The following is a 16,269-nucleotide window of genomic DNA, read 5'->3' on the forward strand; positions in this document are numbered from 1 at the left end:
GGATGTTTAGTCTGGAGAAGAGGAGAGGGGATATGACAGCCATCTTCAGATATCTAAAGGGCTGTCACATGGAAGATGGAACAAGCTTGTTTTCTCCTGCTCTTGGGGATAGAACCTGAACCAAAAGCTTCAAGTAAGAAGAAAGGAGAATCCTACTAAATATCAGGAATAACTTTCTGAAGGTAAGACACTCCTTCTTTGGAAGTTTTTAAAGCAGAAGTTGAATGTCAATGTCAGTGATTCTTTAGCTGTGATTCCTTCATAGCAGGGGGTTCAACTAGATGACACTTAGGGGACCCTTCCACCTCTACAGTTCCATGATTCTATCACCATCCTTGAATTGAAGGGCACCCAGATGAGACTCCCACCTCTTCCTGGTGGAGGAGCTCAGTTTCATTACCTGGGGCAGGGCAGGGCTTCTATGGTAAACTGTGTGATATTGCCCAGATCATTGATTAATTATGACCATAAATAACAATAATCCAGGGTATATGAGGTGTTAGAGGAGGAGTAATGCCTCTGGTGGAGGACATGTTCTGCTACTTCTGGGATAGTTTGCCCACCTTTGGTCCCCACCCTGTCCTCAAATCTTACCTGTGGCTCCTAGATGCTGTCATCTTGTAACAGCAGCCACACCCCATTAAATTACTTTGACTAGCCGGCTAAACCAGGTGAGAGTAGCTGATATATCTCAAACCCTTGATGAATTAGGGTAGAGGTTTCATGTGTGTAGGTGTGTCGTGTGAACACTCCCCACACTCCTTCCAGGGCTGGAAATTGACTAGTCTAACCCCTGCTTTGCTAGTAAAATTTTATTACTGTGTCACAAAATGATGCACATCTAAAAAGTGTGTCACCAGCATGAAAAGTTTGGAAAGCTCTGAGTTAGGGACTTCCCCTGCATGCAAAGATGGGCTCCAGCAGATGAGACCAATAGTGGGTCCCACGGTGCAGAAGGCAGTTTCTGCAAGTGCTGTAGAGGTAAGTGAGGGGAGATGGGGCTCATCAAACCTCCACTGTCTTGCAGGATATCTTGAGGAGAAGAAATGGTTAAGGAGCAAATCCTACACAAATCCAGAGTGTAGTCCCTAAGTCAGTTGGGTAGCCTCTGCTGCTTCCAAGCAGAGTCCAGCTGCTCCCTCATTTTTATTGGAGGTTTTTAAGCAGAGCTTGGATAGCCATATGCCAAAGATGCTAGCTGGGATTCCCGCATGGCGGGGGTTGGTCTAGATGGCCCTTGGAGTGCCTTCCAGCTATACAATTCTGATCCTATGTGAAGAAAGCTTGCATACTAATAAGAGCAGGATAACTGGTGCTTAAAGTCTAGGAAGACATGGGAGAACCTCCCTCTCTTCACCAACTATAATCAATCCTGGAGCAGATTCAGTTTCTGCTGCCTTCCAGAGTGTACAGGTTCACCAAAGGGGGTTGATTGATTGCTATTCTATCCCACTTTTCTTCCAAGGAGCTCAAGGTGGTGCACATAATATACTCAAAGTGGCTAACCAGATGCTCCAGAGGGAAGCCCCTGAGCAGGATCTCAGCATAAGAACACTCTTTTGCTGGGGTCAAGTGAAAGAGGGGCAAAAGAGAGGCAGTTAAGAGAGGACAAAAACCACCACTTGCTTTGGGCAGTAGGTGGTGCCAGAGAGCAAAGAACCAAGTACCTTACAGGTAAGAAAGAGGGGTGGAATCAAACATGCAAACTACATCCAGGGGGTTGGACTAGATAGCCCTTGCTGTCCCTTCCAACTCTACAGTTCTGTGATTAAATGGAGGCCGCGAAAGCAGCACATAGAGAGGGAAGTGAATGTGGCTCGTAACTCAGAAAGGAGAAACATGCAGATGGCAGGTTAGAATAATAGAATTGTAGGGTTGGGAGGAACCCCCAAGGGTCATCTAGCCCAACCCCCTTCAATGCAGGAATCACAACTAAAGCATCCATGACAGATGGCCATCCAACCTCTGCTTAAAAACCTCCAAGGAAAGATGCTCCTTGCAAACTTGGTAGCCAAACACCATGTGGATTTGCAAAACTGCCTGCAAAATCTCAAAACAAAATCAGAACCACAAACCTCTTGAGATCAAGCTCCACTGACCACAGGGAAACTCACTGCACAGCCATTTCCTTTTTTTAAAACGTCCATTTTGGAAGGGCCTAGTCCACAGCAGCCTCCCCCATGTATTTAAAGCGTGTGGCTTCTCCTAATAAATCTTGGGATCTGTTGTTTACCTATCACAAATCTAGTTTCCTGCACCCTCAGCAAACTATAGTGCCCAGGATCTTTGGGGGAAGGCTTAGGGTTTAAATGTCCACTGTGTCTGAAAGATTGTATTCTTGGTTACTGCTCCCAGACAACTCTGGCACTCCCATCCTAGTGAAATTAGACTGGCTTCCTCCTTGCTGTCCTTCCCCTGGCAGGTAAACACAGTATTATTCCAGCAGGCCTTTGAGAACTGAAAACAACAACAACAACAACAACAGCAACAACAACGGCTTCTCATACTGCTGTATGTGTCTTTGCTTTAATTTGTTTGTTTTAATCTTTTATGGTTTAATTGCTTTTTACCTATTCATAGAATCGTATAATTATACAATTGGAAGAGATGCTGGGGGTCATCTAGTCTAACCCCCTGCAATGCAGGAAAATCAACTAAAGCATCCATGACAGATGTCCATCCAACCTCTGCTGAAAAACCTTCAAAGGAGAGTCTACAAACTTCCAAGGAGTTCCAAGCCACTATAGAACAGCTCTTACTGCCAGAAAGTTCTCCCTGGTGTTTATTTGGAATTTCCTTTCTTGCAACTGGAAGCCATTGGAGTCCTACACTCCAGAGCTGTTAAGGCCAACTTCAATCCCTTTAGTAGGTTTCTGGAGCACCAACTCAGTTTCTTGTGCATTGATGAAGCTATTATCCCCAAAAACAGGTGTTCCCCTGCGGTTTGTAATACAGTGGTACCTCGGGTTAAGAACTTAATTCATTCTGGAGGTCCATTCTTAACCTGAAACTGTTCTTAACCTGAGGTACCACTTTAGCTAATAGGGCTGCCATGCCGCTGGAGCATGATTTCTGTTCTCATCCTAAAGCAAAGTTCCTAACCCGAGGGTTAGTGGAGTCTGTAACCTGAAACGTCTGTAACCTGAAGCGTATGTAACCCGAGGTACCACTGTATTGTCTCCCTCCCCCTCAAGATTTAGCTTACAGCTCTCCTTATCAGGTTCATGAGACCCTTAGCAAGCACATTCTTGTTAACCCATTTCCTGCCAGAAGGCCTTCCTCAAAGAAGCAGAGACCATGGCCCAAGAAGCCAAACTTTCCTAACAACACCACCTGAGCAGCCAGTGGTCTACTTCAGGTATTTTCTTCTCTCTTCCTGGGGCACGTCCTTCAACAGGAAGGAGTGTTGAAAAAACCACTAGTGCTCCAAGGCCCTTCAGCTTCCTGCCCAGAGTCCCCTGCTATACACTGAAGCCTGTGTCTGGCAGTTTTATTTGCACCTACATGAATCTAAAGGAAGGGGTATTGATCAGTGGCCTTTATAAGACTTGGCAACTTCTCTGTCACATTCTGACTCTTTGCACCTGGAAAGCAGCTTGTCTGCCCCCCCTCCGGGATATACTGTTACTTCCACACATTCTGCCTCTGCCCCCCTCAGCAGTGAGTCACCTATAACCCCCACACTTCTCTTCCTCCTCTGGGGAGTGACAGGGTTTGTTTTGTACATAGTATCTCCCACAGCCTCCTCAGTGTGTTCTGAGGTCTGCAACTGTTACCCTTACTCCCTTGGTGCAGAATCAGTGTCCAAGGTGAGGGCACAGCATGTTCCAGTGACACAGCATGGCTGCTGACAATTCTGCTTCCATGTGCCACATTCTTCCAGGGATTCATCTCCTGGAATGGGCGACCTTCTTTATTTTTTATTATTTAATAAATTTGTATAACAGCCTTGATCTGAAGATCAGGACAGTTCACAAATGCAAAATGAGAACACAAAATACACAGTAAAACAAAAACAATAACCCTCCTCCCACAAACACATTTAAAAGACCATATAATGTCAATCAGCCAAAGGTCTGGTTACTGAAAAATGTTTTTGTTTGGTGCCTAAAGATATGTAATGAAGGTGCCAGGTGAGCCTCCTTGGGAACAGCATCCCACAAGCAGGAAGCCACTGTGGAAAAGACCTGTTCTCCTGTTTCCAGCATCTGGACCTCTTGTGAAAGCACACAAAGGGCCTTAAATGATGATTGCAGGGTCCTAGCTGGTTCATAGGGGAAGAGCTAGTACTTGTATTCTGGTCCTGAGCCAATTAAGGTTTACAAGTCAAAGACAGCACTTTAAATTTGGCCCAGAAACTAATTGGCAGCCAGTGCAGTCAGGCCAGGAGCAGTGAAATATGTTCCCAACAGTCTTGCCCCAGTGAGCAACCTGGCCACTGAATTCTGCACCAGCTAAGTTTCCAAGCCATCTTCAGAAGCAGCCCCACATATAACAGGTTGCAGTAATCCAACCTAAAGATTACCAGAGCACAGACAAACGAGTTAGGCTATCCCTGTCCAGATAGGGGTGCAGATGGGCCACCAGCAGAAGCTGATGGAAGGCACTCTGAGCCACTGAGGCCACCTGAGCCTCAAGGAACCACAAAGGATTCAGAAGTACCCCAAAGCTATGTATATGCTCCTTCAGAAGGAATGTAATCCCATCAACAGCCCATACTTTTTAGGGAACCACCCCATAACAGTGCCTCAGTCTTATTGGGATAGAGCTTCAGTTTGTTGGCTCTCCTACAGCATATTACTGAAGCAAGGTAACAGACCAGCACATCCACTGCCACACCTGCAGATGTAAAGGAGAGCAGAGCTGTGTGTCATTGGCATATTGCTGACAACCTACTCGAAATAACACCACAGTCTACTCTGCTCAATTGAGAAATTCCTCATCTTGCCCAGTAGCTCCAAGAGTGGATAGGTCAGCCTCAAGTTGCTGGACCTTCTCTTCCAGCAAGGCAACCAGCTTGCACTTGCTACTAGTGTACTTTTGCACGTTCTCCAGCAGGAAGACAAACATGGCACAGGTGTTGCAGGTCACTGCAGCAGCTCCCTCACTCTCCATGTCTTTTGGTTCTACACACACCATGAGACAGCACTCTGGGCTTCCCCCTTAAACTCTCCCACTAAACACCCTCACAGACACCCTGTCCATGAGCTCCCAGAAGCTGCAGTTAAGCAGAACTGCTACTGGCTGCTAACTCCTCTTCCAACTTACTGCCTCCTTCAGCCTGTCTTCTTCTCAGCAGTGGCCACAGCCCCTCAGACCATGTGCTCTAGGAGAGCACACAGCCACAGCCACAAACTCACAATCAAGCTTCCAAACAGCTCAGACAAGCAACCAGCCTTAATCCAAAAGAAACAAGCTCACACTCTTCAGTCTCCTCCAATCCCCCGCCATACATCCCTATTTACAAGACTTGATTACGAACTCCCAGAGGCTGTAATCAGCAAAAGAAAATTATCTTTTAAATAATATATTTTAGATGTTTTTGGCTTTTCACATTTCATCCGTTGTTTTAATCTGTGGATGTCACCTAGAATCCCAGTCTGGGGAAAACTTGGGATATAAATATAATAATAATAATAATAATAATAATAATAATAATAATAATAATAATAATAATAATATAATTCTATTATTATTTATAGTACTTTCTCAAGCTGCTGCCCCCTGGCTGCCCCATCATTCCAGTGTGATCCATGTTTCCAACGGGCTGAGCATCCCACCTGGGGCAAGCTGGATTAGCAAGCCTCCCCACAGCAGAGTATTCAGGAAATATTTTTGAAACCTGTTTCAAAAACAAACTCCCTACACTTCAAGAAACCAAGGTGTGCAAGACCAGCAGAAACACTTTAATGTCTGAAACACTTTAATGTCTGTGTGATGTGTGTGTTTGGCAGTTACAGGCACATGTTTCAAATCCAGTCCATCCCACAACAGGGAACTCCAGGAAGAGCAGTAGATGAACACTTGGAAGGAGGGAAAGCCCTTTCCCAGAACAAGAAATACTGCTTTTTGAGAAGAAGAAAAAATCCCTGATCAAAAACCTTAAAGCTGCAGGCCAAGAGAGAAACCGGGGCTTCCTTCTGGCCTAAACATATGGACGGGGATGCCACAATTTCCGGCGCTTGGACCTCATCCGGAAAAAAAAGTACATGATCATCAGGAAGAAAGAGGATGCAATGTAAAGGACAATGCAGAGGCTCATGTCGACATTGGAGAACCCTAGCCCCAGGAAGGAGACAGCTGGCTTCATTTCCTCCTTGGCCAAAGGCTTGTTTTGGTCTTTGGCTAGTAATATGTCCAATACGTGAGACTCAGGATCCAGCTGTCGTTCCAGATTAGGGATCCATTCTTCATTCTTTCTGACGTTTTTCTTATGGGAGTTTTCGTCTCCCTCTTCTTTGGATCCCTCCTCAGTGTAGGTGTAGAGAATGTTGTCGCTGCTGTAGTGACGCTTCAAGAACTGAAGGACTTGGGCTTCATTCCAGGCATGCAGGCCATTTCTTTTTTCGTGGCAAAGAGGGCAAATGTCTGGTGTCGGCCACTGGAGTTTAGGGAATTTTGGGTCTTCGTTCAAGCCGCCTGTCAAGAAGGGGTAGAGAATTAGTTCAGGAGCAATGCATGAATCACAGAATCATATAATTGTAGAGTTGGAAGGGACCCGAAAGGCTATCTATCCCAACCCCCTGCAATGAAGGAATTGCAACTAAAGTATTCATGTCAGATGGACGGATTACAAACCAAAGAATTAAAAAAGTGAATTTGCTTTACAAATCACTTGTCAAACTGCCAATATAATAATACTGTTAATACAAATCTTTGGTGCAATGACGTTTGGAAGGCTGCAGACAGTTCTGGTGGGCTCACTTTAAAAGGGAGATGGAAAACAATCAAGGAGATGGAGTGACTCCCTTATGAAGCAAATGGAGAAATGGGGAGGGCTCTTGTGCTTGGATCCTGCTTGCATATTTCCCACTGGGCCAACAGGTTGGCCACTGTGAGGACAAGATGCTGGACTAGATGGGCCACTGGCCTGATCCAGCAGGCTCTTCTTATGTCTTTATGTTGTTTATAATCAAAGTTCCATTTTTGGAGCTATGGCTTTCACTCTTTAATACTTGGTGTCCACACAAGTGGGCCCTGCAGTCCAATGGTGCTGCTTGGAATGCCTCTTGTTCAAGGTTCCAATCTGCCATTCTGTTTCCCAGGACACTTCTTGCCATTCTCAGTTTGGAGGAACAGATTGCCATGGTTTGTTAGACCACAGCTTCCTGTGACAGCTTGAATTGGGAAATTCTGGTTTAAGCATGGTATACAGACCAGGCATAGTTACTTTTGTGGGTCAGTTAGAATTACTGGATGAATAAATATGTTAATATAAGAACATAAGAACATAGAACATGGCCTGCTGGATCAGGCCAATGGCCCATCTTTGACAGCATCCTGTTCTTACAGGAGCTGAACAGTTCCCTGTGGGAAGTCAGCAATCAGGAACCAAGTGCAAAAACCCTCTCCCCTCCCATGGTTTTCAACAACTGGGATTTCAGAGGCATTGCTGTCTCTTACTGTGGACAGAGTATAGCCACTGTGACTGGTGAATTTGTCTAATCCTCTCTTAAAGCTATCCAAGTTGATGGCTGTCATTGCCTCCTTCGGGAGCAAGTTCTGTAGAAGTACCGTATTTTTCGCCCTATAGGATGCACTTTTCCCCCTCCAAAAATGAAGGGGAAATGTGTGTGCGTCCTATGGGGCGAATGCAGGCTTTCGCTGAAGCCTGGAGAGCGAGAGGGATCGGTGCGCACCGACCCCTCTCGCTCTCCAGGCTTCAGGAAGCTATCCGCAAGTCTTGCAAGCCCAGCGGGAGGTCCCGTGGGCTCGCAAGGTTTGTGGGCAGCAGCCTGCAGCCCAAAAGCTCGGGGGACAGCTGGGAGGCGCAGCGCCGCCATCCCGCTATTCCTCGACCTGGTCTGGAGGCTGGCGGGGGGGGGGGAGGAGCAAGCTTGCTTCTCCCCCCTGCCAGCCCCACAAGCTCGGGGGATAGCAGGGAGGCGGAGCGCCGCCACCCCGCTATTCCCTGACCTGATCTTGCTTCTCCCCCCTGCCAGCCCCACAAGCTCGGGGGATAGTGGGGAGGCGGAGCGCCGCCACCCCGCTATTCCCTGACCTGATCTTGCTTCTCCCCCCCGCCAGCCCCACAAGCTCGGGGGATAGCGGGGAGGCGGAGTGCTGCCACCCCGCTATTCCCCGACCTGGTCTGGAGGCTGGCGGGGGCGGGGGGGAGAAGCAAGCTTGCTTCTCCCCCCCACAAGCCCCACAAACTCGGGGGACAGCGGGGCAAGCCACTGCCCCACGGAGGCTAGAGAGGCTGTCCCTGAAGGCAGAAGAGGGAGACGGAGCGCTCCCTCTCCCTCTCCTAGCTTGGGGATGGCTGCGCAAACCTGGGGGGGGGGGAATAAAAAAAATTTCCTTGATTTCCCCCCCAAAAAACTAGGTGCATCCTATGGGCCGGTGCGTCCTATAGGGTGAAAAATACGGTACTTTCTTTTCTCTCTACTAATCCTTCCGACACCAGATGTCCATGAGTTCTAGCATCAGGAGAGAGGGAGAAATATTACAAACTCTTATCATGTTGCTTCTTACTTGTGTTTTCTCTAAACTAAAAGACCCAAACACTGCAACCTTTCCTCATGGGGGAGTCACTCCACCCCCTTGATCATTTGGGTTCCCCTTTTCTGAAAGCCCAAGGAGAGACTGGTCATCTTGTCCCAGTTCTGCTTTCACACCTGCCAGACGGGCGTTCACAACATTGTGCTTCTCCCAGAGCCACAGCACGGCCTCATCCAGGGTATTCACATCCTTCAGTGACTCCTCAGCCATCTCTTCAAAGTGCTGAGAGCATGCTCGGCACCCAAAGAAATCCCGAATGTACTTCCTCAGGACCTGCAGAACCACTTGGGGGTTGCCTTCAAAACCTGCAATGAGAGGTAGAAGGCCAGCAAGGCTGAATCAAAACCAAATTCTAAAACAAGAGGTGCCCCTCAACATCCCCCATCGCATTTGGGCTGATTCACCTGCAGCTCAATAGAAATGGGACTACAGGGTGATTTGTCATCCATCATGAAGGAGGACTTGGAAATGTGTGGAATGTGTTGGCAATGATCAGACAAAGTCCACAGATTCAAAAAGGAACACAAGATATAGATGACATTAACATTTTCAAATATTTTTAAATAATTGGTTGTGAAAGTTGAGAGATGCCTTAAGCTAGACAATTAAGGGAAGAGTTTTGGGTGGGTGGGTGTCACACACATACACACACAAAAATATTTTTTTCATTTTTAAATTATTTTTCTTAGCCTTGCTCTGCTTCTCCAGGACCTCCACCTTCTGCAGGAGTCTATTCCACTGTCAAGTGGCTCCTACCATAAGAAAGTTACTCCTAATGTTGACTTGGAATCTCCTTTCTTTTAATTTCTCCTCAGTAGCTAATGCCATAGAAAACAAAATCAGGATGCAAGATGACAGTAACTGTTTGGAGAACTGGGTCCAAAGTAACAGAATAAATTTTAATAGGGACAAACTTCAGATTCTGTACTTAGGTGGGAAGAACCAGCTGCACAAATATCAGATGGGGGACACCCGGCTTGTTAGTAGTACATGTGAAAAGGATCTAGGGGTCCTAGTATGAGCCAACAATGTGATGCAGCAGCAGCAAAAAAAAGCTAAGGCTATTCTAAGCTGAATCGACAGAAATATAGGATCCAGATCAAGGGAAGTCATAGTACCACTCTATTCTGCCTTGGGTCAGACCCCACCTGGAGTCTTGTGTCCAGGTCTGAGTGCCACAATTTAAGAAGGATATTGGAAATCCCAAGTGTTTGCAACAGAGGGCGACCAAGATGATCAAGGGTCTGGAAACCAAGCCTTAAGAGGAACAGTTGAAGGAGGTGGGTATGTTTAGCCTGGAAAAGAGGAGACTGAGAGGAGATATGATAACCATCTTCAAATATCTAAAAGGCTCTCTCATATGGACAATGGAGCAAGCTTGATTTCTCCTGCTCTGAAGGGCAGGACTTGAACCAATCGATTCAAGTCACAAGAACTTGACTAAACAAGGAAGAACTTTTCAATAGTAAGAGCTGTTTGACATTGGAATGGACTCCTTTGAGAAATGATAAACTCTCCTTTGGACGTTTTTAAGCAGAGGTTGGATGGCCATCTGTCAGAGGACCTGTCTGTGATGCTTTGGTGGAGGTTCCTGCATTGCAGGGGGTTGGACTAGATGACCCTCAGCATCCTTTCCAACTCTATGATACTATGATTCATTTAAATCCATTGGATTGGGTCCTACCCTGTGGAGCATAGAATCATAGAACAAGGAGGAATACAGAATCATAGCAGCAAAGAATTGTAGAATTGAAAGGGACTCCCAACTGTCATCCAGTCCCCGGTCTAACACCCTGCAAAGTGGGAATCACAACTAATGCATCCCCGACAGGTGGCCAAATTCTTCTTCGAAACTGCCAGTGAAGGAGAGTCCACTGCTTTCTGAGGGAGTTCAAAATCTCTCCACAGAGCTGTTTTGCAGTAAGATTTGCAGAAAGATCTTGGGCAGCAAAGCACAGGGCTGGCTCATCTGGATAAATATGGGTGAATTATTCAGAGGGGATTGCTTGGATCACCATTTCTCCGCACCACTCTTGAGGGGTTTAAGACAGACGGTAAGACTCCACGAAAAAGGCTCCTTCCTTTGACCAGGCGAGGGATGCATCTTGTGTAAACAGCTGCCGTCACCCGCCCCCGAACTGCTGCGATTCAGGGTAACCCTAATCTTTAAAGTGGGCAAGTCCCATCAAAGCCCACCTGCGGCTGGCAGGATTAGGGGGAGAATCCGGCTTTTTAGTAGATGGGATTTAAAAGCAAGCAATAAGGGGGGGGGAACACCTCCCAAGACCTAATCCGGCCGCCTGACCCAATTCTTTTGCCGTAAGAAGCGATAAAAAAATGTGGCCTGGTTTCAACGGACGGCAAAGTATGTGGAAGACACACAGAGACATGCAGACCTTCAACTTTCAACCTTCCTCTGGAATGGAAGAGTTGGCAAAGGAAACTCAATAGGGACAAATGTCAGGTTCTGCACTTAGGCAAGAATAACCAGGTGCACAAATAAAGCATGCGGGACATCTGGTTTGACAGCAGTACATGTGAGAAAGATTCAGCAGTCCTGATACGAGCCAAAAGTGTGATGCAGCAGCAAAAAAACTAATGCTATTCTACACTGCATCAATAGTAGAGTCTCAATCAATGAAAGTAATAGTACTATTCTGCCTTGGTCAGACCCCACCTGGAGTCTTGTGTCCACTTAAGGGCACTACAATTTAAGATATGGAGAAGCTGGAATTTGTGGAAACAAGGACTTATGAGGAACAGTGAAGGGAGCTGGGGATGCTTAGCTTGGAGGACAGGAAACTTAAAGAATATATGATAGCCATCTTCAAATATCTAAAGGATGTCACACAAATATTGAGCAAGCTTCTTTTCTGCTGCTCTGCAGGGGAGGACCCAAACCAGCACATTCAAATGGCAAGAAAGGAGATTCTGACTAGAGGACCTTTCTGACAGTAAGAGCTGTTTGACAGTGGAATGGTCTCCCTTGGAAGGTGGAGGACTCTTCTTCATTGCGAGTTTTTAAACAGATGTTGGATGGCCATATGCCATGGATGCTTTCGTTAAGATTCCTGTTGGGTTGGGGGAGGTTGAACTAAATGGCCCTTGATGTCCCTTCCATCTCTACAATTCTACAGTTCTATGATGCTGAATTGCAGCTCTAGCCTGTCATACACTCCTCATCTTTTTATGACGCAGCCTTTTCTGCGACTGAGCCAAATGTTTTTGCAAACATGCTCATCACACAAAGACAGCACTTAGGCAGCTCCCTTACTTTGCTCGTGTGCAAACAAGTGATCCAGCTTTCAGTGCATGGTTGCAAGAAGCAGGGAGGCCAGTGCTTTCCCCAGAACCCCAACACTTTCTGTTGCACTTGAGCTGACTGCTTCTAACTGCAGTGCATGCCCAAAGGATGCCAGACCCGCTCCCCCACTCCTAAAATCAGCCTTCCTCTAACTGGTGCCTTCCAGAGAGGTTTTGGACTACAGCTCCCATCAGCCCCAGTCAGCAATGATGCTGAGGCTGATGAGAGTGGTAGTGCAAAGCATCCCTGGAGAGCTGCCTTAGACTCTCAGAGGGACCAGCCATCTCCTACCTGTGTTGAGCAGGACCTGTGGCCGGACAGCCGCCTGGACAGTCAGCATATGAAAGAGCTTCCAGAAGGAGCAAGGGTATCCCCGCAGCTCTGCCCGGCTGCCCTGGCACCCGACCCACTGGATGCGGCTGGGCAGGAACAGCCCAGAGATCTAGAAAGAGCCAGTATGTGTTAAACAAAACTACCAGTATCATCATGTCATTATATAATTCATTGGAAGACAGTGTGCAGTTCTGATTACCTCAACTCAAAAATGGGATTACAGATTTGGAAAAAGTTTGGAAAAGGCCAACCAAAATGATAAAGGGGATGGTACATGTTCCCAAGGAGGAAAGGTTGCACTGTTTGGGACTTCTTAATCTAGAGAAAAGGTTTGTTAAGAGGCAACATGAAAGTTTTTCTACCTCTCACAACACTAGAACTCATGGACATCCAATGAAGCTGAATGCTGGAAGATTCAGAACAGATAAAACAAGGTCCTATTTGACTGTAGAATTCTTTCCCACATGAGGCACTGAGGACCACCAACTTGGATACTTTTAAAAGAGGATTCAACAAATTCATGGAGGGGAGAGTTATCAATGGCTACTAGCCAGGATGGTTATGCGCTGCCCTCCACAGTCAGAGGCAGCAATGCTTCAGAATCCCAGTTTCTGGAAACCGCAAGAGGGGAGACTGCTCTTGTGCTCAAATCCTGGTATCCCACAGGCAACTGTTGGGCCACTATGAGAACAGGAAGCAGAGCTAGATCGGCCACTGGCCTGATCCAGCAGGCTCTTATTATGTTCATAAACACCTGGACAAGCTGGGGTTATTGTAACTGACTGTCTTTTCAGCATCTCTTTGAAAGGCTCAAAACAACACCACCACCACCACCACCGATATCAGCAATAGTGACAAGACCTGTAGATGATTCTGCCAGGAGACCATGATGGACATGTACAATCACCAGGGCAAATTGCTTTGAGGTTTTCTTTCCATAAACAGTGAACTACAAATTTTCTAACCAAAATAAATAAAAATATCAGGCACTGGGAGGTGGTTACACCTCTCTACACCAGATTGCTGGAATTGGAAGTGGGGCGACTGTGCTCATGGTCCAGCTTGAGGGCTTTCAAAGTAGTACCTGGATGACCACTCTGAGCACAGGATGCTGGCCTAGAGGGGCCTTTGGTCTGATTGAATGCAATTAACAAGTTAGAGGGTGTGCAGAGGAGGGCAAGGAGGAGGATCAAGAGCTAGTGGAAACCAAGCCTTAAAAAGGAACAGTTGTGGGAGGTGGGTACGTTTATCCTAGAGGGGACAGAGAGTTGAGATCACAGTCAGCTTCAAATGTCTGACAGGCTGTCACATGGAAAATGGAGCAAGCTTGTTTTCTGCTGCTTCAGAGGGGATGACTACATGACCCTACATGACTCTTCCAACTCTACAATTCTATGATCCAACTGCCAGGCATTTTGGGACACACAGCTCACAAGAACTGTTGAAAATGCTCTTTGTGAAGCAAAGTTGTCAAGCAGCAGTGCATTGGATCACACAACTCCATCCCACATTTGCTATAGCAGCCATTTATGCCAAGAGCTAGTTGGGGCTTACCCGCATCTTGTTGTTGAGCAGATCAAGGATGGCATCATATGGGATTTTGTCCAGTGGGAGGCTGAGTAGCCACACTTGCAAGGTCTCCAGCAACTTCATCACGGGCTGCTGGCCAGGAAACAGCTGCATGAAAGATGAGAAGGTTAACCACATCTTAGAAATTTATTCTCACAGACAGACACTGTCCGCCATCTTTGCTCCTTCTATGAAGATTAAACAGAATTGGAAAAAGTGGTGATGGAAGGCAGTGCAAGCATGATTCATGCATTGTAAAAAGCGGCAAAAAAGCAGCCCTGCTTACTTTTTACACTAGGAGAGGCAAAAAAAGAAGCTGTTCCTTCACGTAATGAATAATAATTTATGGAACTTGGTGCCTCAAGGTGCAGTGATGACCAGTGTCTTTATTTCTGTCTAAGAAAAATATTTATCTTATTTATTTCCTAAAATTTATACACCACTTGAGTGCAAAAAAACCACCTCACCCTAAAGATAAACCAAGAAAATCAATAGTTTAAAACCTACAAAAAAAATAAAATAATAAAACAGATTAAAATCCACACATTCTAAGCATCTTGGTAGGCTTGTCTAAACAAGAATATTTTTAGCAGGTGCTGAAAAGAATAGAGTGGAGACACCTGCTTGATATCAATAGGCAGGGAGTGAGTGACAAAGCATAGCTGCTGCCACACTAAATGATCGAGTTCTGACAAAAGCAGAACAGGTATTATGTAACAATGCCAGTTCGGCCAACTGAAGCAGTCAAGCGGCCCCATGTCATAAAAGAATGCCAAGTCATTTTTAAAGTGTCTGGAGGTTCTACTTCTCATTGAAATCTCCAATTATGTGTTATTTTCTCTATTATTGCTCTGTTCTATAGCAAGTGGTACCAAGTGTCCAGTGTAAGGTTCAGGGCTGTTTCCCATTGAGTAGCAGTGACTATTCAAGCTGCCAAGACAAATTCTTCTGACAATATATCTACATTAGTATCCTCAAAAAGATTCAGTCTCATTAATTTTGGATCAAGCTGATCCAGAAACCCCTGAGTGGTAAACAAGTGGGTTGCTCCACTTTTCCTTTACCCACCAGGAACCCCGCTGCATCCATGATTGTGCACCAGGTTTTGTGGAAATCCTAAGGTCAGGCAGCACCTCCTCTTCCTGCTGAACTTTTGGCACTTAGTGAAGACTTATTTATTCTAGCAGAATTTTTAGCTGTATTCTGATTTTATAGTTTTAACCTATTTTTAGCCTTACTGTATTGGGTTTCTTAGATTGATTGCTGCAATGTGGGGCTTCCCTTGTGCTTGATCCAGAGGCTGCAGTCAGTGCAGAACACTGCAGCATGATTGCTGACAGGAGTGAGGACTTGTCAGCATATAACACCCCCGCTCAGAGATCTGCACTGGCTGTCCATTTGCTACCGGGTGAAGTTGAAGGGGTTTCCATTAGTATACAAAGCCCTTAACCTCTTGGGACCAGTTTACCTTTGAGATCATCTTGGCCCACATGGGGCCGCTTGACTGCTTCAGTTGGAACTGGACTTGATTATTAGATAATGATCTTCCATTATAAAATGAAACTTTACAGCAACAACAAAGAGAAAGGAAGAAGGCAAAGAATCAGTTTGATCCTCTTCCCTGTATGTGAAATAAGGAGAGACAGCTTTCAGGCAGCAAAATTCACACCAGATTCCCCACACAAATCTCAAAGAGCACTCAGAAGGCTTCTCAGAGGGAGCAGAAAGGAGCTCAGGTCTTAGGAAGCAGAGTTGCTGCAAGCAGCATTAGCAGCCAAGGAGCTAATCCTGCAATAATCAAAATCCGAAGCCTGAACACTGAGCAAAGATCCCAGCGACTTAGCGATGCTCTGAGTGCTATTCTTTAGAAAAAGCAAGTACAGTATAAGACACCCAGTAATCTGGCATCAGCCCAGCTGTTTTCACACTGAGATATTTAGGCTCAACAAAATGGAGTTAAAATCTTAGGGATGGGGGAGGATAAAGCCCAGGTCACATCAACAGAATGCAGGCTGCAATTCCTTCTGCTCTATTGGGAAAATGAATGTCTGGATTTTTCATAGAATCATAGAACTGTAGAGTTGGAAGGGACCCCAAGGATCATCTAGTCCAATCCCCTGCAATGCAGGAATCACAACTAAAGCATCCTTAACAAATGGCCATTCAACCTCTGCTTAAAAACCTCCAAGGAAGGAGAGACCACCACCTCCTGAGGGAGTTCAAACCATTGTCAAACAGCTCTCACTATCAGAAAGTTCTTCCTAATATTGATTGAAATCTCCTTTCTTGCAATTTGAATCTGTTGGTTCAGGTCCTAACCTCCAGAGCAGGAGAAATAA

General features: G+C 46.0%; 1 protein-coding gene across 2 annotated transcripts in view; it reads right to left on the reverse strand.

The window, feature by feature from the left end:
* Positions 1-5,905: 5,905 nt before the first annotated feature.
* The window catches only part of QSOX2 (quiescin sulfhydryl oxidase 2), a 28,204-nt gene continuing 17,840 nt past the window's right edge, over positions 5,906-16,269 (reverse strand). For both annotated transcript variants that reach the window (XM_081847042.1, XM_081847041.1), the window contains exons 9-12: positions 13,916-14,038; positions 12,320-12,470; positions 8,841-9,029; positions 5,906-6,639 (exon numbers count right to left, since the gene is read on the reverse strand). In XM_081847042.1, the coding sequence (XP_081703168.1) occupies positions 6,146-6,639; positions 8,841-9,029; positions 12,320-12,470; positions 13,916-14,038 (957 nt within the window). In that variant the 3' untranslated portion in view covers positions 5,906-6,145. The remainder of the gene's footprint in view (positions 6,640-8,840; positions 9,030-12,319; positions 12,471-13,915; positions 14,039-16,269) is intronic.

The sequence above is a fragment of the Podarcis erhardii genome, assembly GCF_964252035.2.
Source record: "Podarcis erhardii genome assembly, chromosome: Z".
NCBI classification, from domain to species: Eukaryota; Metazoa; Chordata; class Lepidosauria; order Squamata; family Lacertidae; genus Podarcis; species Podarcis erhardii.